The 25,425-nt window shown below is 28.9% G+C and overlaps 1 protein-coding gene across 1 annotated transcript; it reads right to left on the bottom strand.

Annotated features, from left to right (window-relative positions):
- Window positions 1-2,473: 2,473 nt before the first annotated feature.
- On the bottom strand, window positions 2,474-10,575 carry LOC108564740 (homeobox protein slou). The gene is made up of 2 exons (XM_017923851.1): window positions 9,829-10,575; window positions 2,474-3,093 (listed from the first exon to the last, which is right to left on the bottom strand). The coding sequence occupies exons 1-2, from the start codon at window positions 10,430-10,432 to the stop codon at window positions 2,582-2,584; spliced, it is 1,116 nt and encodes a 371-aa protein (XP_017779340.1). The 5' UTR covers window positions 10,433-10,575; the 3' UTR covers window positions 2,474-2,581.
- Between the last annotated feature and the right edge of the window lie 14,850 nt (window positions 10,576-25,425).

Here is a 25,425-nt window from a genome sequence, read left to right as displayed (position 1 = left end):
TACTATAGGATACTTATACTAACAAGGAGATGCATTGAAAAACCAGCTTTAATTGCTTAAATAATAGAACCAGTAATTCTTGTTTGGCAAAAACAAATTTGCTATGAAATTGAAGTTTGTAATGCAATATTTAATTGAAGAATTGTCTATTACATAATAACTTATTCAGTTATAAAATTAACTACAATAAAATGTATACTAAAGTTATATACTCAAAATTTAATACTTTTACATTAAACATGTATCATTTTTACAAAAATATAGAAATAAAAAAAAAACAATTTGTTCAATTTGCATTTAATTTTAAGATTTTGGAAAGTCACTTTACTTTTCAATATTTTATAATTAAGTTACATTTACAACAATTTTTCTTTTACCGTAGATATTTTTAACTAGTTAAATTAAATTAATCTAAAAAAACTGTATAAGAATGAATTTTTTAAATAGTTTTCTATTATTATTACAAATCCTGTTTTTAACACTTTTCTGTTATAAAAAAAAAGATTTTTATAGAAATAATTTAATAAACTTCATTTTTACGTATTTAATATTTATAGTATTAAATTTTAATTTTTAACATTCGATTCAATAAATTCAAACAGCAGAAACATTTTAACAATCCGATTGAACAGGATTTATCTCAATACTATAATTAGCTTTTCCTTTTTTCCACAGAACAAGAGATTTTCCCCGCAAACGTTCCTCTCTTCTCTTCGAGGTCGTCACGGAAAATTTTTAAACAATTTTCCGGCAGATTATGTGCGACATATAATATAAGCCTATTAAATATAAACGGGGTTCGTTATTAATGAACATGGCGCGTGTTCGTCGAGCCTTGAGTATATACGTACCAAATTTTTTTTTATTCCACATCGAATTTCCTTCCATCTCTCTCTCCAACATTCACAGTTTTTGTATGGTGAAAAAGATAGATAGAGAGAGAGAGAGAAAGGGGGTGGTTTTCGCGGGGGCGGCGAGCTCTGGTCGCTCGCTGTATATAAAACGATCGGGCGAAGCGAGCGGAGGGATCCAACCATGAAATTGAATTATACAAGAGAGAACCCCACTTTACTACATACATACATATATATATACGTACACACCAACACACATTTATATTTTCCAATATAACAACACACGACAAAATTATTTCTCCCTCTCTTTCCGCATGTTTCTTTTTTTTTTATTTTCGTTTATTCCTTCCCTCCTCTTTTACAGCCGAAAATATACACCGACATTAACTAAATCCTCTCCCATCAACCGAATCCTACACGAAAAGTGTTATAAATGATACAAACATAAACTTTAACAAGGAACAAAATGCATAAACGAAACAGAAAACAAGATTTGTTAGCAATTCTTATGATTTAAAGCAATTTGTTAGCAATTAATTCAATTAGTAAAGAAAGTAAAACGTATTAAGACTTACCTTAAAATATACCTAAATGAGTAGTAATAAGTAAAGGAAGTGATTAGGTAATAAATTTTATAAATCCTATATTTTTTTCTACAGAAATTAAACCGTTTAATATGTATATAATTAAGTTAATATATTTACAATATAATTAAGTAATTATTAATAATATAATAATATGTTTTGTTTGTTTTTTTTGGTTTTGGTATATAATACAAAGAAATGATTGCAGAGGATACTTAAATCAACAATTAGTACATACATATATCATACATATTTGTCTTTTTACTTAAGTAATTCATAAATTTACGTTTATATAATTTATTTTATATTTTTTTTTTACAATTTATACAGACAGAGAAAGAATGCATTCAGTTTCCTGAACGTTTTAGATTCTTTTATATTTATATTTTTTTTTTATTTAATTCTTCAGCATTTGCACATACCCATTTTAATCTCACGTTGAAATGTATTGGATTGGCAAGAAAATACGTTCGGTTTTTATAATGTGAAATAAAACTGTGTTTTTTTGTATACAAAGAATGAACTTTAAATAATTATATATTTTCTATGACCTTTTGTCATCTTTCTGGCAACTTCTAGTCCGTATCAGCAAAAAAAAACTGAAAAAGTGCGATTTCAGGTTATCATAATTAGTCAAATAGTTGCCAATTAAGTCTCATTTTTTAAATAATTCTGATACTTAAACTATCATTAATTGACTTCTAAATAAAGCTAAAAATAATAGTTTTCAATGGCAAAAGGAACAATTTCATAACATTGACGTCAATTCAAAACTAATAATAACGAAATTAGTTTTTTGCCAAGCCAATAAATTATTGTATAATATGAGATTAAATTTAAGTTGTTTTTTAAACATAAATATATATTATATAAAATAAGAAAATCACATGTTTTTGGTAACTGATTGGGTTATAATAAAAATTAAATGTTTAGTAAATAATAATTATAATTATAATAGGGCGTTAATAGCCCTTTGTATGTATTTATTCAACAAATTTTGTTACTTGTGGACTAAAATATTGTTGCTTTGGAGACTATTTACAAGGTTTTTTTTGTATTTTAAATAAATTAATGTGGTTGTCTCCTCGAATTTTGTCTTAATTTCTAATTAAGTCTGTGGGGGAGATGGGTCTAGGCTTACTTTCAAGAGCCCAGATTGTGTCCGTGATTGGCTAAATGGAAGTAAGGGGTGTAACTGCCGGATCCGGTGGCCTGCAGAGGGTAAACACCGCCGTAGGGGACGTGATGGGAGTAGAGGAGGCCGGAATGCGTATGGTGACCCGGAAATCCGGGGAATGAACCGGAAGCGCCGACGTTCGGCGGCGGCACCGTCGGTGAGTTCACGTCCATCCCAGGATTCTGCTTCTTCCATTTGGTCCTCCTGTTCTGAAACCATATCTTCACCTGCGTCTCCGTTAAACTCAAACTGAGCGCAAGATTCAGACGTTCGCAGACGCTCAGGTATCTCGTTGTCTTGAACTTATTCTCGAGAGCCACGAGTTGCTCATAGGTGAAGGCTGTCCTCGCCCGACGCGGTTTCCCCGTGTTTCCTTGCGATTTCGAATCGGATTTCTTTTTCTTCGAGTTCGGATCTTTGAGGTCGTCGCTGATATCGCTCTGCATGTCATCATCATCGTCCGAGTGATGCTCTTTACCTGCAAGCGGAAGAAACTCGGATTAGATATATTTTGGAACAATCGAAACAGTTCAAGTTGAACTTCTTGGCGTTACTCGAGGCAAGGCCAACCCTCAAACACAACCCTCATCCCCATCCTCCTCGCAAGAATCGCGCAACCAACTCCGAGACATGTAATTAACAGTCTTAGCTTAATTGCCTCCGGGCTCGTTAGCAAGCCGTGAACTTTGTAATTAATCCTTTGGTTTTGCTTTAAAGCGGAGACATATTAATTATGGAGGGCTAAACTCCCTCTAGAAATAATTAATAGATGCATACGTGCACATACATTCATTTGAATCTCCCGCATAAAAACAAAATCATTTCCTTTTTCGAACTTAAACTTATTTCAATTTATTTATTTACTCATAATTGTAATTTTTGCAGATCCATCAAAATGTTTTCAATTATATATAACTTTATATATATAATTCATTTATTACTTTTTCCTTTCTTTCATCTTATTTAAGTGATGCTTAGATCATGAATATTCTATACGAGATTTATGTAAAGAGAAATTCATATTTATATCGATGATTCAATACAAAATTTCATTTCAGTTTTGCAAAACAAACATAACTGTTAATTTAACATATACAATATTATATCTAATATTTTATATAGTTTTATTAAAAACTCCATTAGTTGACTTGTTTCATAACAAGTTTGATAAGTTAATTTGTAACTTTATTTTTGTACGAAAAGTTAATACAAATGTATTTATAATAGATTTTCTTCCTTGAAATTCTTCGAACCTCTAAAGTTTTATCCAATACTTTAAAACAGATCTAAACTGTGTGTTTCTATATTAAAGAATGAACTTTAAATAATTATATATTTTCTATTTTGTTCTATGACCTTTTGTCATCTTTCTGGCAACTTCTAGTCCTTAAAAAAACTGAAAAAGTGCGATTTCAGGTTATCATAATTAGTCAAATAGTTCCCAATTAAGTCTCATTTTTTTAAATAATTCTGATACTTAAACTATCACTAATTGACTTCTAAATAAAGCTAAAACTAGAAATAATTAATAGATGCATACGTGCACATACATTCATTTGAATCTCCCGCATAAAAACAAAATCGTTTCCTTCTTCGAACTTAAACCAAATTACATCAGATATTTATATTTAAACCACATTTCAATTTATTTATTTACTCATAATTGTAATTTTTGCAAATCCATCAAAATGTTTTCAATTATATATAACTTTTTATATATATATTTTATTTATTACTTTTTCCTTTCTTTCATCTTATTTAAGTGATGCTTAGATCATGAATATTCTATACGAGATTTATGTAAAGAGAAATTCATATTTATATCGATGATTCAATACAAAATTTCATTTCAGTTTTGCAAAACAAACATAACTGTTAATTTAACATATACAATATTATATCTAATATTTTATATAGTTTTATTAAAAACTCCATTAGTTGACTTGTTTCATAACAAGTTTGATAAGTTAATTTGTAACTTTATTTTTGTACGAAAAGTTAATACAAATGTATTTATAATAGATTTTCTTCCTTGAAATTCTTCGAACCTCTAAAGTTTTATCCAATACTTTAAAACAGATCTAAACTGTGTGTTTCTATATTAAAGAATGAACTTTAAATAATTATATATTTTCTATTTTGTTCTATGACCTTTTGTCATCTTTCTGGCAACTTCTAGTCCTTAAAAAAACTGAAAAAGTGCGATTTCAGGTTATCATAATTAGTCAAATAGTTCCCAATTAAGTCTCATTTTTTTAAATAATTCTGATACTTAAACTATCACTAATTGACTTCTAAATAAAGCTAAAACTAGAAATAATTAATAGATGCATACGTGCACATACATTCATTTGAATCTCCCGCATAAAAACAAAATCGTTTCCTTCTTCGAACTTAAACCAAATTACATCAAATATTTATATTTAAACCACATTTCAATTTATTTATTTACTCATAATTGTAATTTTTGCAGATCCATCAAAATGTTTTCAATTATATATAACTTTATATATATAATTCATTTATTACTTTTTCCTTTCTTTCATCTTATTTAAGTGATGCTTAGATCATGAATATTCTATACGAGATTTATGTAAAGAGAAATTCATATTTATATCGATGATTCAATACAAAATTTCATTTCAGTTTTGCAAAACAAACATAACTGTTATTTTTACATATACAATATCATTTCTAATATTTTAGTAAAGCAAAATTTTTATATAGTTTTATTAAAAACTCCATTAGTTGACTTCTTTCAAAACAAGTTTGATAAGTTAATATAAGTTAATATAAGTTAATATAAGTTAATATAAGTTAATATAAGTTAATATAAGTTAATATAAGTTAATATAAGTTAATATAAATTAATATAAATGTATTTATAATTGATTTTCTTCCTTGAAATTCTTCGATCCTCTAAAGTTTTATCCAATACTTTAAAACAGATCTAAACTGTGTGTTTCTATATGGCTCATGGATTTGTCACTTTCAATAAACATGTACATCGATTTTATCCCGTCTACTCGTCACTTTCTTTCATCCTATTTAATTTGAGCCCAGATCCTGTGCAATTTGTATGTGAGGATGAGAGAAGAGAAGGAGAGTGAGGTTTGTATCGCTGATAGAGTGATTGAACTGATTCAATAATCGGCTACGAGCCGGTATTTAAGTGGCGGTTGAATCGACAAATCCGGGGCTCAACTATGATTAAGCTCCGGTAATTCCGGCACATTACGGCCCGAACCTGCGGAAATCGATATACTACATACATACAGCACCCAAAAAACCCCCTTCTACACTCACACGTACGCAAAACAACACCCCCTAAAACACAGCCGCCCCCGATGAAGCCTAGGCAGCAGCAGCAGCCGCCGCCGCACGCAGACACGACAAACGTGTTAACCGCATTCATTTGTTTGTTCACCGCTAAAACAATGCGATGCGGTTCCACCGTCAAGCCAAAATTTTGTTACACCCTGCACATCACAGCAGCGAAAACTTCGATCTCTCTTCCAAAATTTAAAAAAAAAATCACAACAAATAGTTTTAAATTTATCAACCACAACATTTCCTCTCATACTCATTTAAATCAATACATTAATAAAGAAATACAGACAGTATTTTTTTTACTTATTACTTATTTTTCAATTGGATCATAAAGTTTTAAACTTTTCAATACAAAAACTTGAATAATATATATTTTGTAATGAAAACTGTTGTTTTTTTTTCTACAATTAATTGTAAAGAACTATCTATTTTTTTATGTCTGATGTAACAGTGTGTTCAGAGCTATTTTCATGTTAGAGTGGGAACGTTAGGTTATATAATCCATGTTCATTGATGAGCGTACAACGTATACACGTGTTCTACAAGCGACATATGATTGAAATTAAATTTAATTATACAAACATCATTAATTACATCCGAGCAATATAATTTACTTGTGAATTAAATCACACGATGTTACAGTTAATTAATATTGATTACTAGACAAATTGTCTTTGCTATAATTTACTAATTCGAACTTTACTAACTTTACACACGAAATGCACGAAGAAAAACTTTTAGATTATATAAAAAAAACAACAATATTGGTGTTGTTGTTATGAGATTTGCGTTGAAAATAGCTGTGAGAAAATGGTATAAGTGCGCTTCGTAAAATACTAATTAATGTCTGCTAGATTTCGTGAAAAACAATTTAATTCGAAGTTCGCGAAGGGCTCTAAATTTAGAATCCGGATGGCGCACGAGGCGAACGTTTTCTTTGCTTCGTTGCAGGAAAAAAAAGGAAGGATAAAGCCAGGGCATCAATAAAATTCGCCTTTTATTGGTGAGCATTATTAACTGAATCAATTTTCTCCTCTGCAGAACGGTTATTTTATACACTTACACCTCATATCTTTTATTAGGCGACTTAATGTACCGTGAAATATATGTTACAAAAGAATCACACAATCTTCCCCTTCATTCTTTGATATCCAAATTTTACATTCTTATTGTTAAAGATAAATTTAAAGATTTGTTTAAGCTCAAATTAATTTTACTTTAATATAGCTAATTATCAAACAGATATGAAAAAAATTACACGCTAAAGTCGAAATATTAAACATGAATTTTCAGTAATGAAAATTTGTCGTGCAAATAACAATTTCATTAATGTTTTTCCGTGCATTATTAATTAACACGTTTTTCCATCGACAATGTAATTAAAACGCATAGAAATTAATCAACAAAGTAATTACGAATGTGTTAATTAGTTTTTACATAATTAATAGCAATAATGGTTATTAATATCAGGTCAAGTATTTGCGTTCTTGTTTGATTTATTTATTTATTTTTTTAATTTCTCGTCTGCAAATGCGTCCGTTCGTTGCGTAATTAGTGTTTTAATATAATTAATTTGTTGGATTCTCGCAAATGCTCAGAAATGAATTTAAAAAAACGCGTTTCTATAATTAAAATATTCGCCGTTTTCGTTTCAATTATTCAGCGACACTAATTAACAATTAGTTAATTATGCACTAAATGCAGTTTGCGTTCGCGCGAGTTCACGCATCGTCGGATTCTCATTTTATTGTCGTTTTCGGTTCTGATAATTTCGACGAAAATTCAATTTACAAAATTTCATTTTAATATATTAATTTTTAGGTATTTTTTTTTATAATTTTATTACTATTAACAAAATATGAACTGATTGAAATAAAACAAATAATTGTGATTGAAATTAAATCGTTATTCGATTAAAAAATTCGCATCATTGACTTCAAATATGATTTTTGTTAGTAAAAGAGCTTTGATAAATTACGTTCGAACAACGAATGAAAATCATACAAAAATATGATATACAAAATAAAAATCATATTTTTGATAAATAAATTAAATGCAACAATCGAAATAAAACCGTCCGAACGCACACACAATCGAACAATTCATTATTTTTGTGTTTGTTTTTATTTATTTATTAAAATACATTTTTATATTATCGAACGTTTATATAATATTCGTATTATACGCATTAAGTGAGTCGCGAAAATCCGAGCTTTTAATTAAAATAATAGCATTTGTTCAACTGTGAAAATTCGCTCTGTCGATTTTCGCAAAAATGTTATTTCGTGATTTGTTTCTTGAATAAACGGAACGAAAACATCGCTGTTGCCTCTAATAATAACCGGTTAAGGCACTTGCCAAGTTATAGTCCATTAAGATTATAATTCTTCACGGTACAAAGAGTATAATTTACCTTTTTTTTCTTCTCTTAGATTAGTGCTGAAAGAGCGTATCTTTTTCTTATATTTTTTTAATGGATTTGATGATGAGTTTCGAGTGAAATGTCAATAGTGATGAGGTTGTTATAATAGAGTTGTAAGCGCTTTCAGTTCCGTTAGTAACACCTAAAAGTTGGCATGAATATCCAAGATATTACAGTTAAAAAAAAAAGATGATTTTGTAAATTCATTTCTAGAAATTATTAAAACCATTTGTACTAATTTATTATTATTACTTCTAGTTATCGCTCTATATATATATAGATATAGGAATATAAGTACATAAGATTAATTGTGGTGTTTCTTCTCGTAAACTATTATATTAAATATTCTTACCAAGATAAACTTTGTAAGAAAATATAACTACATAATAGTTTAAGATAAAGTAAGTAAGAAGATCGAAGTATATCACAGATAAGATAAATTTAGTTTAATGACCAAATTAGTGAGGTAAACATATTTAAGTTGGTCATTAAAATATTGTACATGTTTTCTTTCGAGCGTTTTCATTTATCTCTAGATATACAAACTCGAAATTGCACAAAATATATAAATATTTAGATATACAGCAGTTAATTAGCATTAGTATCAGTGTGCACATATGAAGTAAATTATGTTCGTTATTATTACCAAATATTGAACTTCTTATCATAGTTCTACTGCGTAAGATAACATTTGGTAATTAATTTTGTGTGCTTAGTATGAAGTAAAAAGTTTTAATTACCAATAATCACAGTTTTGTAAATACTAACTAACTGATACAATATTGAAAGTTCATATTAAATTAACATTACTAACCGAATTTCTTACAAACAATATTAAAATCTTTAAATATGAAAGTAAGATAATGAATATGAAATTTCCTTTTGTTCCAACGAATAATTTACAAATTTATTTTGATAACTAAAAAAAAAAACATAATAGATGAGATTTTTTTAAGAAGTTTACTAATAACAATTTATAGATTTTACTTATTTCACTTACATTTTTTTTAATTAAAGCCAATACAAATATGTAAATAAGTTAGTAAGATACTTTTATTTTGAGAAGAAAAATTAAGTGTACTAAGTAGATTTTTTTTACTAATGTGATAATTTTTAATAAGATAATAAACGTATAAGATAATGAAGTATATGTATCAAATCTACATTTTTTTTATAGGGATCTGAGGATTATTAGTAAAGAATAAGGTAATACAAAATTTGGTGGTTTTTACTATTTACTAATTAGTAATAAGTTATTTTTTATATTAGATTTGATTACTTCTTATTTTTGTAAGAAAATAAAGTGTATCAAATATTGAAGTTGGGTAAATAATCTACATTTTTCTTATACGGAATGAGGACTAATGACATAATATAGTGTTGAGGTATAATTTCGATTAATGGTTTTTAAGTTTAGTATAAAGTGAAGATGATATTGAAGGTTTGAATGTGGATTTATACCTGGTTCGCTTCCATCAAAATCTGAAGATCCTATGGACTCCTGATGTGGTTTCCAGCAGCAGAGGCCTTCACTAAAAACTGTCTGTCGACCCGTGAATTTGTTGGGGTCCAGAATGTTTTCCACAGAGAATGCCAGTCGCCTGTTCTGATGTGGAACCACCGACGGACTGACATCCCTCGGACTGTCCGACCTGCTCACATCACTGCAAACACTCTCGGCCCGCTTATCACTGACACAATTCCCATCATCGTCCTTGAAGGCATTCCCGTAAGCTGCACCATCCGTCGCCTTCTGCAGCATCTCGAAGGACGCTCGAAACTTCTCGTGGCGTCGCGTCAAGTCAACAGGACAAAGCGACTCTCCCTCGTCCTCGTTCTCCACGTCCACTTCAACGTTGAGATCATCATCGTCTTCCGTGTCACTAGTCTTCTCGCACATCTCAACATCTCTCGGATCATCAGCGATGCGTTTCTGCTGCAGAAACAGTTGCGATTCCTCCAGCTTCTCCGCTTGGTCCTTGCACGTCGGGGACGCTGGTTGCGCGAGCTCCGGACCTTTGTGCGAGGACTCTATTATTCTCTGCATCATCATCATTGTCATCATTGGGTACTGCGGGGAAAACAGCTTGACCTGACTTTTACTCTCTGCTGTTCAGTAGTAACGTCTGGTACATTTCACTCAGTGATCACTAAATGCATCTAATTTGTCCGAGATCGGGTGGTAATCATCACGGGAGATTAGAGTGCACTAACTAAATTCGCTCGGGGAAGTCCCTTCGACACGGCAGCATGGCGAGCTGTATGCTGCATCCCAGCGGAGCGGTGGGGGTACGGCTCTCGCGATTGGTTGATTTGTGGCGAGGCGGCCTCAATTGGCCGTCCTCTTTAGGTGAGGCGTGGCTTACTTAAATGTGCGGAGCCGGTGTGTGTTTGCTTTGTAATTATGAATATGATTTGATATGCTGTAATAACAAAAGAAGCGAGGGGAATTAACCAGGCATGATTGTCGGTCATATTCCGGACAATGGGGCTGTTATTTAGACAACGCTGATGAAACAATTTAAATTTAGTGCCGGCGAAAATATTATTAGCGTCGTGTTTTATTGCGTACGTACGTCCCTTTCCGCAAATGCCCAGCCAACATCATCCACAAAAACCACCCCTACCACCTACAACTACCTCTCTCATACCTACAACTTCCATTCGCACCGTTTTATAATTACATGAAAACGCATTGTAGTTTCGATTTTACCGGATTGTCCAATCTAATTACTCGTCTCTCGCTTTAATATTCAACGCACATTCCCGCACGTAATCCGTCCATTGATTGTCCGAACAACGGCAAACAACAACAACAACAATAACAACTCAGTCCGAAATTTTGCGACAATAATTAATCATCGTTTAGAGCTGAGCCTCGTCCGCTCTTTCGCTTTATTTATTAATCAGGCAATTTCATCTTTGTTACGGATAAGTGGATTCATTATCCTCCCTTCGTTTCGCTTTCCGCAAATAAACGAGGGTGTCTTTTCCGAAAACCGGAGCCGCGTCTTCATCCCCATAATCATCATCATCAGCGTCATCGTCAATCCCACGAGGATTTAATTAATTAAATAATTCTCCTCGGGTCCTTAACAAACCGCAGAATTTATTAAACGTCGCGCATGCATAGAAGACAATCCTCCAAGGCTTACTCACATTAACAATACAACGACTTCAACTTTTACAGTTTAATTAAGAAAATTATACAGTTTAACAACAAAAAACTTGTTTATTTCTTTTATTATTTCACGACTCACATTTACCTCTTAATTCAAACATGATTTAACACTTTCTATTATTTCAAGATTTTTCATACACTTTTTAAGTAAATAATATAGATTTACACGGTTCCTGAGAAAAACGTGTAAATTGAAATTGTAACTTTTTTAATGTAAAACCGTGTAAGGAAAGTACCGTGTAAAAAGTAGGGATAGGTCTATACTGAGTTTACTATTTCAATGAATAAAAGTGGTTTATTATTCAAAGTTTACTTAATTATAATGAATAAATTTGTGTGGATGCGCCGGGAAATTCACATATTAATTTAATTCATCCTATTTTTAATTATTGATTGAATTAATAAATTTAAATTTAATTATTTCTACTTTTCTACATTTCGTTTTTTTTTCTATTGTGGATAGTTTCGATGGCGAAATGTAAAATTGAATTTCTTATGGGATTCTTCAAAGTGAGTCGAGTGCAGGACCCTGTGGACAGACGAAAAACGTAATCAGGGTAAACCTAGGAAAGTGTTATATTGTGTGTTTGATTGAAATCATTACCCAGTTTAATCGTATTTGTATAGAGCGAGGGGAGGTCGTGGCTGGCTGTGTATGTGTGTGCGATTGTCGTTGTGTATATATGAATGTGTGTATGTGTGTGCGCTGGGTTGGTGGGGGTGTTGGTGGGAAGGGCCGTGGTTTGGAATGCGAAGGAAAAGGGGCTTCGGTTTGGACCCTGCGGCCAGCACCACTTACTAAGCTCGGACCCGGTGTAAGTAGCAGATGTGTCAATTTCATTTCAATCAGCGGATAATAGAGGCCGTAATGGAATCAGTCCTTGCTCTATTTGCCAACACTTGAACGGCCGATCCCTTTTAACTCGACCGCCCTTGGGATTCAAATCAAACTCGAACTCCTTTTCTCGCATGCAGACGCACGGACAGACATCAGTAGTAGCAGCAACAAAATACAGGGTTCATGCCAGATGTAAGTGGGGGAGTTGGATGATGATCGAAGCGAATGATTTGAGGCGGGAGAAAAATTATAGTGGAAGGATCAACATATAATTTTCTACTCAACGCCTCCAATCTTATCTATATAAGATTATTTATTAAGATCTAAGTAATAAGAAATAATCCAAGAATTAATATACTTTTTTTGAATTTATATTAACAAATAATTAAATAATTTATGATTTTTTATATTAGAAGATTGAAAATTGAAATTTACATGTATATTTATTAGAATTTGAAAAATTGGAAAGAATTTACCAATAATTATATATTTTCAAAGATTTCATAGTAATATTTATTATTTTTATATATTGGAAGATTGAAAATTGAAAGTTACATAATAAGAAAGAATCTACTAATAATAATATATTTTCAAAGGTTTCATAGTAATATTAATGATTTTTATATATTGGAAGATTGAAAATTGAAATTTACATAATAAGGAAGAATCTATTAATAATTATATAATTTCATAATAATATTTATGAATTTTACATTTTAGAAGACTGAAAATTGATATTTAAAAATACATTTAGTAGAATTTGAAAAATTGAAAAGAATTTACCAATAATTATATATTTTCAAAGATTTTATAGTAATATTTATGATTTTTATATATTGGAAGATTGAAAATTGAAATTTACATAATAAGCAAGAATCTATTAATAATTATATAATTTCATAATAATATTTATGAATTTTACATTTTAGAAAACTGAAAATTGATATTTAAAAATACATTTAGTAGAATTTGAAAAATTGAAAAGAATTTACCAATAATTATATATTTTTAAAGGTTTCATAGTAATATTTATGAATTTTGTATATTGAAAGATTGAAAATTGAAATTTACATAATAAGGAAGAATTTACTAATAATTATATAATTTCATAATAATATTTATGAATTTTACATTTTAGAAGACTGAAAATTGATATTTAAAAATACATTTAGTAGAATTTGAAAAATTTAAAAGAATTTACCAATAATTATATATTTTTAAAGGTTTCATAGTCAAATTTATGAATTTTGTAAATTAGAAGATAGAAAATTGAAATTTACATAATAAGGAAGAATCTACTAATAATTATATAATTTCATAATTATTTCTATAAATTTGACTCAAAATTATTAATTATGATTTGAACAATTAGAAGCTTTGAACAATAAGTAATGCAAGAATTCATATAATTCCAACAATGTTCACTAACGTTTTTTATTTTCCATTATCATTTCTTATTATAAATAAAATATTATAGAAAACAAGTATTTCTTTAATAAAAATTCTCGTTTTGTTTTTCCTTTTAAACCTTAATTTTTCAATTCAATTTGTATTAATTTAGTTACCATTAATACCAATAATTTTCTACTCAACGCTTCCAATCTTATCTATGAAGATTATTCAAGACTATTTATTAAGATCTAAGTAATAAGAAATAATCCAAGAATTAATATACTTTTTTTGAATTTATATTCCCAAATAATTAAATAATTTATGATTTTTTATATTAGAAGATTAAAAATTGAAATTTACAAGTATATTTATTAGAATTTGAAAAATTGGAAAGAATTTACCAATAATTATATAATTTCATAATTATTTCTATAAATTTGACTCAAAATTATTAATTATGATTTGAACAATTAGAAGCTTTGAACAATAAGTAATACAAGAATTCATATAATTCCAACAATGTTCACTAACGTTTTTAAACATTTTCCTCTGTCCTTTCTTATTATAAATAAAATATTATAGAAAACAAGTATTTCTTTAATAAAAATTCTCGTTTTTTTTTCCTTTTAAACCTTAATTTTTCAATTCAATTTGTATTAATTTAGTTACCATTAATTAATGACTTATTGATCAACATATAATTTTCTACTCAACGCTTCCAATCTTATATATGAAGATTATTCAAGATTATTCATTAAGATCAATAAGAAATAATCCAAGAATTTATATACTTTTTCTGAACAGAAAGACATATATTCCCAAATATTTAAATAATTTATGATTTTTTATATTAGAAGATTGAAAATTGAAATTTAAAAGTATATTTATTAGAATTTGAAAATTTGGAAAGAATTTACCAATAATTATATATTTTCAAAGATTTCATAGTAATATTTATTATTTTTATATATTGGAAGATTGAAAATTGAAAGTTACATAATAAGAAAGAATCTACTAATAATTATATAAATTCATAATAATATTTATGAATTTTAGATTTTAGAAGACTGAAAATTGATACTTAAAAATACATTTAGTAGAATTTGAACAATCGAAAAAAATTTACCAATAATTATATATTTTCAACGATTTTATAGTAATATTTATGATTTTTATATATTGTAAAATTGAAAATTAAAATTTACATAATAAGTAAGAATCTACTAATAATTATATAATTTCAATAATTTCATAATTATTTGTATAAATTTGACTCATAATTATTAATTATGATTAGAACATATAATTCCAAGAATGTTTTTAAAAAATTTCATCTATTCTTTCTTAAAACAAATATTTAATAATTATTTAATTATAAAAATCTTCAAATATTTCTCTTTAATTATGTATAATTATAATAAAATATTATAGAAAACAATACAAATTCTCGTTTTTTTTTCCTTTTAAAACTTAATTTTTCAATTCAATTTGTATTAATTTAGTTACCATTAATTAATGAATTATTGAAGTATAAAAATAATTAATTTTGATGAAAAAAATAATAGTTTAAAAATTTTCAGGAAATATCAAATTATATTAGAAAAAAAATAAATAGCTTTAATTTGTTTCTTATGTAACAGAAATAATATATAAATTAAAAATGTCTGAATGATAAATATTTGTACAACTGAAAGCATTTATTATTTAAGAATATAAAAATTGAGCTTAAATATATTAAATGTGCGTTTAGTATTAATTTGATTTGTGTGGTGTTTCTCTCAAAAAACTATAAACTTGTCATTTGTCAAATAAACAAATAACGAAGGCTGTGAAATCTATTTCACTCAAGAAACAAATCCGAAGCTGTTTTCATAAACGGTGAATGTATTTTCTTTACGATTTTCTCTCTTCTCAAACTGAACGAAACTTACTAATATTTTTAGTAGGCCACGATCTTCGATGATTTATGCAATGCATTCGAACTATTCCTGTTAAATGAATAATTCAGTGTCAAATTTGCAGCGCGTCGCGTGTTTTGATATAGTAGTGTTTAGTGAAAACAAACATAAATTAGTTTGGAGGGAACTACTAGTTATTATTAAAACAACACGTATAAATCTCCGAGGGTGAAAGTGAAAGGAGAGGAGAAGAGAAAAAAAGGACGAACAGATGCTTTAAGAAGAAGGAGAACCATCACAAATCTATCCCGAGGTAAGGAATCCGCCTCTCTGCACGCCTCCGAAATATGCAGCCAATTTATCTTTCACAAATTGCTTTTCACTCCATCCCTAACACGGTCAAAAATATACTAATTGGTTTCGTGTTAGGCAACAGATTAAAATGCCGACGATTCCTGCGGGAAAACCCGGGTTGTTTCCTTGGCGAAAAAAGGAGCAACAAAAAAAAAATAATGATAAAGAGGAGGAAGGACACGTCTTCGAAAATTTTAAATTAAAAGTAAACAAGTGGAACAATCCACGACGTCAACGCGTATCTAATGCGAAGACGGTGTCTCGTTTTACGTTTTCGCTTTCTTTATCTCTCTTTTTTTTTGTCGTTTTTGGTGAATACCGGATGCGTCTCGGGTGATTTGTAGGCGAGGACGGCCAAATGGGCTCTAGTTAGTACCGACGATATGAAGATGCGGACACATTTATCGGTCAATAGATATATTTATAAACCGGCTGATCCACTAAACATGTCCACTTAACAACTATAAACGCGGGATTTAATGCCATCACCGAAGACCAACAATTACATTTGCTTTACTTTATATACTCATATGCTTATAACTAATTGACCGATAAAAAAGGCAATTATCGCAAGATTTATAGAGTAATTTCTTCTAATTACTTCCTTTTTAAGTACAGTTAATAATTAAAATAATTTAAACAAAATATAATAACAATCGAACTTTGTATCTTTAATTTTAGCAAGAAAAAATAAATCATGTAAATTTTTTTTTTAAACTTGTTATTTTGTATTATTTGTAAATATTGCAATATTTAGTTTTTGCTTCTTTATATAAGTAAAATAATTTATTTTATCAAAATTTTAATAAATAATTGATGTTTTTTTTAGTAAAAAACGTATTATGTAATTGAATTTTAATAGTTATGTAACAATATCAATAATTAAATAATTTCATAAACAAATAGATACAAACAAAGTTTGTCATAATATTTGTCCAAATCCAGATTATTATGTAATAATACTGAGGATGTTGTTGTTCGATTAAGGTTGAATATGTACAGAAAAGTTAATACTTATTTTGATATGATTAAGATTATCCAACCTAGAACAACATTATTAATAAAGAAATAATTAATAATTAACTAAAATTTGAAAATTTATTGAAATAAATTTCTTGTAATATTTAATGAGAAATTGTTTAAATGTTGTATCAGTTATATAATGCAATATTTTGTTGGTATCTTCTAGATTCTTATGTGATGATTTTTAGTTGTTCCATTATGTTAGAAGATATGTTTTTTGATTAGTCGATTAAGTAACGAAATTGAAGTAATGTAGAATTAACTGAAATCGGTTAATGGTTGAAAGAAATGTTAAGCAAGATTTATCAAAGTTGGATATAGATTTTGTTGGTATCTTCTAGATTCTTATGTGATGATTCTTAGTTGTTTGATTATGTTAAAAGATATGTCTTTTGATTAGTCGACTAAGTAACGAAATTGAAGTAATGTAGAATTTACTGAAATCGGTTAATGGTTGAAAGAAATGTTCTATATTTGTTATTGAAGAATTGCCAATACAATAAATCTCAAATCACCGGCATCCGCTTAGTTATATAAAGCAAGATTTATCAAAGTTGGATATAGATTTTGTTGGTATCTTCTAGATTCTTATGTGATGATTCTTAGTTGTTTGATTATGTTAGAAGATATGTCTTTTGATTAGTCCATTAAGTAACGAAATTGAAGTAATGTAGAATTAACTACAATGATTGAAAGAAATGTTCTATATTTGTTATTGAAGAATTGCCAATACGATAAATCTCAAATCACTGGCGTTGAATATGTACAGAAAAGTTAATAACATTAAGTTTATCCAACCTAGAACAAAATTATTAATAAAGAAATAATTAATAATTAACTAAAATTTGGAAAATTATTGAAAGAAATTTCCTGTAATATTTAATGAGAAATTGTTTAAATCTTGTATCAGTTATATAATGCAATATTTTGTTGGTATCTTCTAGATTCTTATGTGATGATTATGTTGTTTGATTATGTTAAAAGATATGTCTTTTGATTAGTCGATTAAGTAACGAAATTGAAGTAATGTTCTATATTTGTTATTGAAGAATTGCCGATAAATCTCAAATCACCGGCATCCGCTTAGTTATATAAAGCAAGATTTATCAAAGTTGGATATAGATTTTGTTGGTATCTGCGTGTTCGTAATGGATTCGGGGTTTGCAAGGAACGTTCTGATGATGGTCCATTTCCTTTGCTACCTCCATCTCCTTCTCTCTCAACGTTGTTGTTGTCTGCAGCTATTATTCCCAGAGCAAATTTAAGAGGCATCTCTATTCAGATATAAATATTTGAACGGTTCATAACAGTTTGGTGTTTGGTTGGTGGCTGCGTTGGGAGAAAGGGCCCCGTCCCAATGCGGACGGGAAAGGATCCAAGAGCGTTTCGGAATACAGAAGCCGTGTGCGCGCCGTGCCGCAGCTCCACGATGATGGCTAGATGATGATTGTTTTATAAATATTTGAGCGCGAGGCGTTGTGGCAGGCTAGAGCTCAAATCAGAGTTTATGGGACATCATAATATCATCATGTATTATTGATGAACGCTGTTATCTTCGCTATATCTCGCCGAGGCAATTTTGCCTGAATTTCAGTAGTGTAAATGGGCCCTTTTTTGATGCATGATGTTGTGCTTATACGCTTTGAATAAAAATTGCCTCATCCCTTTTTCCCATCTTTTTCGTCCAAATACAACAGCTCTGCGCGCACAACTATCTCTTCATTCCCGGAAGCCCTTCCTGCATTACCTTTTATCTACTCCACCATCTTTATTGCTTCCGGAAATAACGCCCTTTCAACATCTCGCATTATTAAAACTCAATCGTTTCCTCTTCCACGTTTTATTTTCTCTCTCTCTAAAGAAATCAGAGCATTTTTTACTTTTCCGTATCCTCTTTAAGTCTTAAAGCATTAAACTGTGAGCGAGTTAAATTGATTTCGAATTGGCTGCGTTTAATTCAATCTTCAAAGTGACGCAAATGCAGACGGACATTCGCGTTTTAATTATCCATGGATAAGATGTCATTAATTTGGGATGCTGCCGCTTCGGTTGAAGGAGGATGGAGTAAGAGGAGGACGGAGGATGGAGCAACCGCACAAGACGGAAGAGCTAATTATATTCCGAAGTATTCGAGACGTTTTCCCCGCTCGACAGGGTAATTTGTTAGTGATATGGAAGCATATTCATGTGGTGTATATGTATATATCGGTGTCCTCCTAACTGGCGATAATAAACGATGCGCGTCTATATTGGTACAAACTAATTAACATTTTTCGCATTCCTTCGGATGCAGGAGGAGACAACGCACAACTCGGAAACGTCCACCATCCTAAATAATGGACATTTGTTTTACGCATTAGCAGAACGCATATTAATCAATCCAGCAATAAGTTAATTATAGAAATCAAAGAAATTCATTCAAATCATCATTAACAATAGATTTTATGACACAACACAAATAATCTTAGTTATGTTACGAAAAATGAATATGATACAAAATCAATCCAATAATTAACATCTTCTTTTTGTGTTAAATAAAATAAACAAAAAATGTTGTAAAAAAAAAAACTTGATTTATGGAATTTATGCATTTAAATTAAAAAAATACAAAAGGCTATATTTAATTATTTATTATTAGGTAAAAACTTATTAAAAACTTTCACATTGTATGCGAAATAGTGAAGGAAAAACCAAAATATTATTGTTTTAGGCCACAAAACAAAAAATACAAACCATGCACAGAAACCGCATAATTTGCATATGCACGTACATATTTTAATTAAACGTGAAAAGTTCTGCAAATACAACACAATCGCAAAAATGTAATAATAATAATAATAAATAATATTGCGCCGCCGCCGATGGGAGTTAATTAAAAAACTTTTTTCCAGCCATCTCTCTCTCCAAAAAAAAAACACCCAAACCCCTAAACAAATAATAATAATCATCATCATTATGAAATTGCAGATGCGAAACAATGCTCGGCGTAATGAGAAACAAAAGGGAGCGACGTAATTTATGCGCCATTCCCAAACGGCCTACAATATTTTTTGTTCCAATCCAAAAACCGGTAGGGGGGAAGTTTTCTTCCTGCGAATTACTCATTTCCATTCCTAATTGATTGATTCTCGCAATGAAAATGTCTTTTTCTTCGTTCATCGCTTTTTTTTTGCTATTTAATTAGGCTTTTTTTCGTGAAAAGAAGGGAAAAATACGTACCTACCCCCCTCGCGACTACGTACTAAATGAGCTCATTAAAACTTGTCTCGGCCAACTCGTTCCTTCCATCATCCAATCCGATACGATCCACGCGACTCCCCCCACGTTTCTCTTTTTTTTTCTCATCTCTCGTTTGTTTCGCACCCCCCGATGCATTGTCCATTATTTATTCACTCATCTCTCTCTGAAACATACATACACACCCTTGGCTTCTTCTCTTTCCTTCTTCTCTGTTTTTTTTTTGTCATCGTCGTCGCGGATTGATCGACGAGATGCCTTCCTCCAATTAAAAATGCTTCCTCATTAGCGCCACTCCATATTCTTTTCAATTACCGTTTGCTCTAATGATTTCACTAATTCATTTAAATGAGACAGACTGAAAGATATTTACGAAGAAAAAAAAACAAAATTTTTAGCTTTGATTTTTGTTTCTTAATTTTATTTTTTATTACTTGGAAATACTTTATTTTTGTTTATAATTAAAATGATTAATTTTTATACTACTTCGACGAGTCATGCCCATAATCAAATAGTTCCTATCTTTATTTCAGTTAAATTTAAAGGTTTTCTTTAATTACACTTACAATGATTGTACATATTTTTATAAATATTTTCCATACATAATTTCGTTCGATTCTTGAAATTTATTTATTTCTACAATTTTTGTAATTACAATTATTATTTTTTATACTAATTCGACGAAATATGACCATATTCAAATACTTCATATCTGTATTTCACTTTAATTTTAAAAGGTTTTCTTTGATTACACTAGAATCTGTACTTTGTACTTTTCAATTAGATGTTTGCTTGTTTCACAGATATTAATAAATATTTTCCATATATAATTTAATTTGTTTTCATCATTTTTTTAAAATTTGAAATACGATTTTTATGTAATTTACCAATTACAGTTTTTCTTTGATTACACTAGATTTTATAAATTACAGTTTTTCTTTGATTACAATAGATCTTATAAATTTCTTGGATGTTGTTGATCATTGATATCAATTTCCAGTTATTGTACATAAAATTGTTGTATTTGTATACTCAATTACTTATTTGGTTGTTTCATAGATTTTTCCACACGAATTTTCGTTTGATCTCATTATTTTCTTGAAATTAATTAAATACTAATTAGAAATACTTTTTTCTTACGTAATTAAAATTATTAATTTTCATACTTCTCCGACGATATACGACCATAATCAAATAATGTATTTCAGTACCGTTTAGAAGGTTTTCTTTCATTACTCTAGAATCTGTACTTTACATTATTATACTTAAAATGATTGTATTTGTATACTCAATTACTTGTTTGCTTCTTTCACAGATATTTATAAATATTTTCCATACATAATTTCCTTTGTTTTCATCATTTTCTTAAAATTGGAAATACGATTTTTATGTAATTTAATTGATTCATGTTCATACTCAAATAGTTCATTTACCAATTACAGTTAAGTTTTTCTTTGATTACACTAGATTTTATACATTTCTGTTGATCATTGATATCAATTTCTAGTTATTGTACTTAAAACTGTTATATTTGTATACTCAATTACTTATTTGGTTGTTTCATAGATTTTTCCACACGAATTTTCGTTTGCTCTCATTATTTTCTTGAAATTAATTAAATACTAATTAGAAATTCTTTTTCTCACGTAATTAAAATTATTAATTTTCATACTTCTCCAACGAAACATAATCAAATAAAGTATTTCAGTATTTTTTTTTTAAGTTTTTCTTTGATTCTATATTTTTCTTAGATTTTGTTGATAATTGAGATCAAATTCTAATTTTCGTGCATTATTCTATTCAAAATTGTTTTATTTGTATACTCAATTACTTATTTGGTTATTTCATAGATTTTTCTACACAATTTTTTGTTTGATCTCTTTACTTCCTTTTAAATTAATTAAATACTACTTAGAAATACTTTTTTCTTACGTAATTAAAATTATTAATTTTTATACTTCTCCAGCGAAACATGTCCATAATGTAATAATGTATTTCAGTAAAAAAATTTAAAGTTTTTCTTTGATTTCACTAGATTCTATACTTTTCTTAGATTTTGTTAATCATTGAGATCAAATTCGTGTATTATTCTATTCGAAATTGTTTTATTTGTATACTCAATTGTCCAATTAGTAATAATCATCGTACATATGATTTTTTCTTTTAGCTATTTGTACTCCAGTCTAAGCATTTGTATACCCAATTAGTAGTAGTATCTATACTAGACATGAGCTTGGCTAATTTTACTGAAAACACCTTATTTAAGTTATACTTTTATCAAAATTTTGTTATTCTTGTTATCGTTGCATGTAAACTAAACATATTCGTACTCAATTAGTTCGTGATTATTATATATGTATAGTGTAAATACAAATTACATTTATTTATTCTATAAGTCATTATTTTTCTTTACTTGTTTCGATTATCAGTGCACATTCTTAGTAGTCTAAGTCTGGAATTTTCTGTGTCTATGAGATGAAATCATTCTCCAAATATAAACATTAATTTTCTCTATCGTCATAATATTTATATAATGTAAATTTGAACTAATCTCTTGAATTTTTTCATAATTTGTAAGATATTTTTCTTCTATTTAACAAATTGTTAATTAATTATTTATAATCTTAATTTTATAGAAAAATAACTTTAAACGTAATTTTATTTAATTTAAAAAAAATTCAATTAATAGTAAATATTTGTAAATTCTACAATTTTTTTTGTTGAAAAAATATGTGATGTGAACATGTTGAACTTGTTAATGTTTAAGTTGAAAGTATACGAAAAATTTTGTTTTGTGTATGAAACTAATGAAAAATGAAAAATTGTAAATGATTGGTCAATTAATTAAGCTATGAATAATCGATTGATGTGATGGCAAAGTTCGAACCCCTAAAAAAAATACATATATGTGTGTGTGCTTTTATATACACTGAAACTCTGCAATCTATCTCTCTCTCTGCATCGTTTCATATTCTCATTAAAAATCGACAACTAATCAATCACGGCTTGGAACACATGACATGAATAAAAAAAAATATATATGTGAAAAAAAATACGAGAGAGTGAGAGAATGGGGGAGAGGAAGTTTGATGCAGACCGCCGGGGTCTTCCTGATTCGACCGGTTATCGAATGCACGAAAAAAAAAAAAAGGAGAAGAAGTGAGAGAGATGGAAAGTGGTCATTAGCTAATTAGTCGGCATCGGGTGAAGTCAGTGAAATTTCACGGCTACGTGTGCAGCCGTGCGTGGCTCATCCTGGCGGCGCTTTTGTGTGATCCGCCTAGGTTGCAACCCCCATTTTCACACCGCAGCGCCGCCCCCAAGGAAAACCCCCCGTTCCATCTTCCCTATCCACTTTTTTTTTCGTCCTCGTCGCACATTAATAAGATCCATCTGAACTCTGCTCATCCCTAAGATTGTTACAAAACGGAAACGATTAACTCAAAGGACGACACGCCGCAACCCCAGGTGTTTGTTTTTCTTTAGTTTATTGCATTTGCCGCTTTTTTAATTGATAGTCGACAATTTTTGACATGTTTTACAACTTAAGCGTGTCGCATAAAATTTTATTTTTCTATACTTTTGAGCATCTACATTTAACTTCTTATATACTAACTTATCCCTGTTAGATAACAGTGACACCCCCCACAGACTAAAGAGACACAACATTGTTATCACATTAATTTTTAGGTAATTTTGAGTTTGTTTTGTGGAAAGTTACAAATGGGAAATAATTCCGCTAACTGCTGTATTTTGTCTTGTCTCATGGCCAAAACACATTCTACTTATTATCTAAATAGGCAGCTTGTGAATAAGAAATAAATAAAAGAAAAGAAATAAAGGATTAAAAATAAATATATTCTAATTTAACGTAATAAAATATTTTTTTCAACAAGTAATTAACAAATTGTCAATTTAAAATTGACGAATTCTTAACTAAATGTTTTTGACGTATATTTATATACAAAAGTACAAATTTATGAAAAAATATATACGTAGTTTTTGAAAATATTGTTTAATTAGTTATAAAATTAATATTCCACAAATTGTTAAAATTTCAAATTGAAAATGAGAACAAGTTAATAAAAAGTTAAATTAGTTATTAATTATATAAATTATTGTCAATTAATTACTAAATAATAATTTTGATACAATCTTATTTCAAAATTCCATAAATTCATATTTCTGATTCAATCAATGTTTCAATTTGTATAGAAATATAGTAATTAATTAATTTTTATTTAACGTTTTCTTCTTGTTGATGATTGATGAAATAACGTTTTTGTTTTTCCATGGAATTTACAATTTTTTCTCTAATTGATAGGATTTCAATGTAATTTGTGTTTAGATTTAAATTATCCCATTGATTTACAAATCTCTGAAACTTCTAAAGTTTCTTTTCGAATTTTTACTGCACGGTAAAACTAATTCTTATTGATTTTTTTGAGAAGATTGGACTCAGAATTCTACTCCTCTTTGCAAATCTTATTCCAAAACGTTTGTAAATAAGTGAAAGTGAAGAATTAAATTTAACAGAAATTAAAGATGAATTGAATTGGGATAATCCAAACATAAAGTTATTTACTGCAAACCTTAATAATTTTAGGAAAATTAGTGTCAAATTCTACTCCTCTTTGCAAAACTTATAAAATTATATTTTAAAAAATGTTTGTAAATGAGTAAAACCTTTATTCAGTTAGAAATTATGGAAGAATTGATATCAACGTTTTGGTTATGTCTGAATTAAAGAATTCTTCATTTTAGTTAATTAAAAAAATTGAAGGAATTGTAAGAAATCAACGTAAATTTTCGTTATATTTTAATTGTATTTCAAGTGATTTTCATATAATGTAGTAATATAATACAGTTTAGTAGTTTCATTTATATTCCTATTACAATTAGGATTTGAGAAAGTAAAGCTTTCAACTTTCCTAAACAGATTAAAAAAAAACTTCCTTCCTAAAGTGTAGATCATCAGTGAAAGGTAACAAATTTACATAACAAAAAAAAAATTGAGAATAGTAAGTTTGAGGCGGAGTAAAGCGTGAATCTATTTCGAGTGATAGGTTGTTTCTTTCGTGGAAGAAAGATATCTTATTTATATTTAGAGACATGTGTTTGCGGCCGACTTGTGA

Source organism: Nicrophorus vespilloides, unplaced genomic scaffold (genome assembly GCF_001412225.1).
Source record: "Nicrophorus vespilloides isolate i.1.1-1 unplaced genomic scaffold, Nicve_v1.0, whole genome shotgun sequence".
In the NCBI taxonomy this organism is placed as follows: domain Eukaryota; kingdom Metazoa; phylum Arthropoda; class Insecta; order Coleoptera; family Silphidae; genus Nicrophorus; species Nicrophorus vespilloides.
The sequence above is the reverse complement of the archived record's forward strand: the minus strand, read 5'-3'. Positions and strand labels throughout refer to the sequence as shown.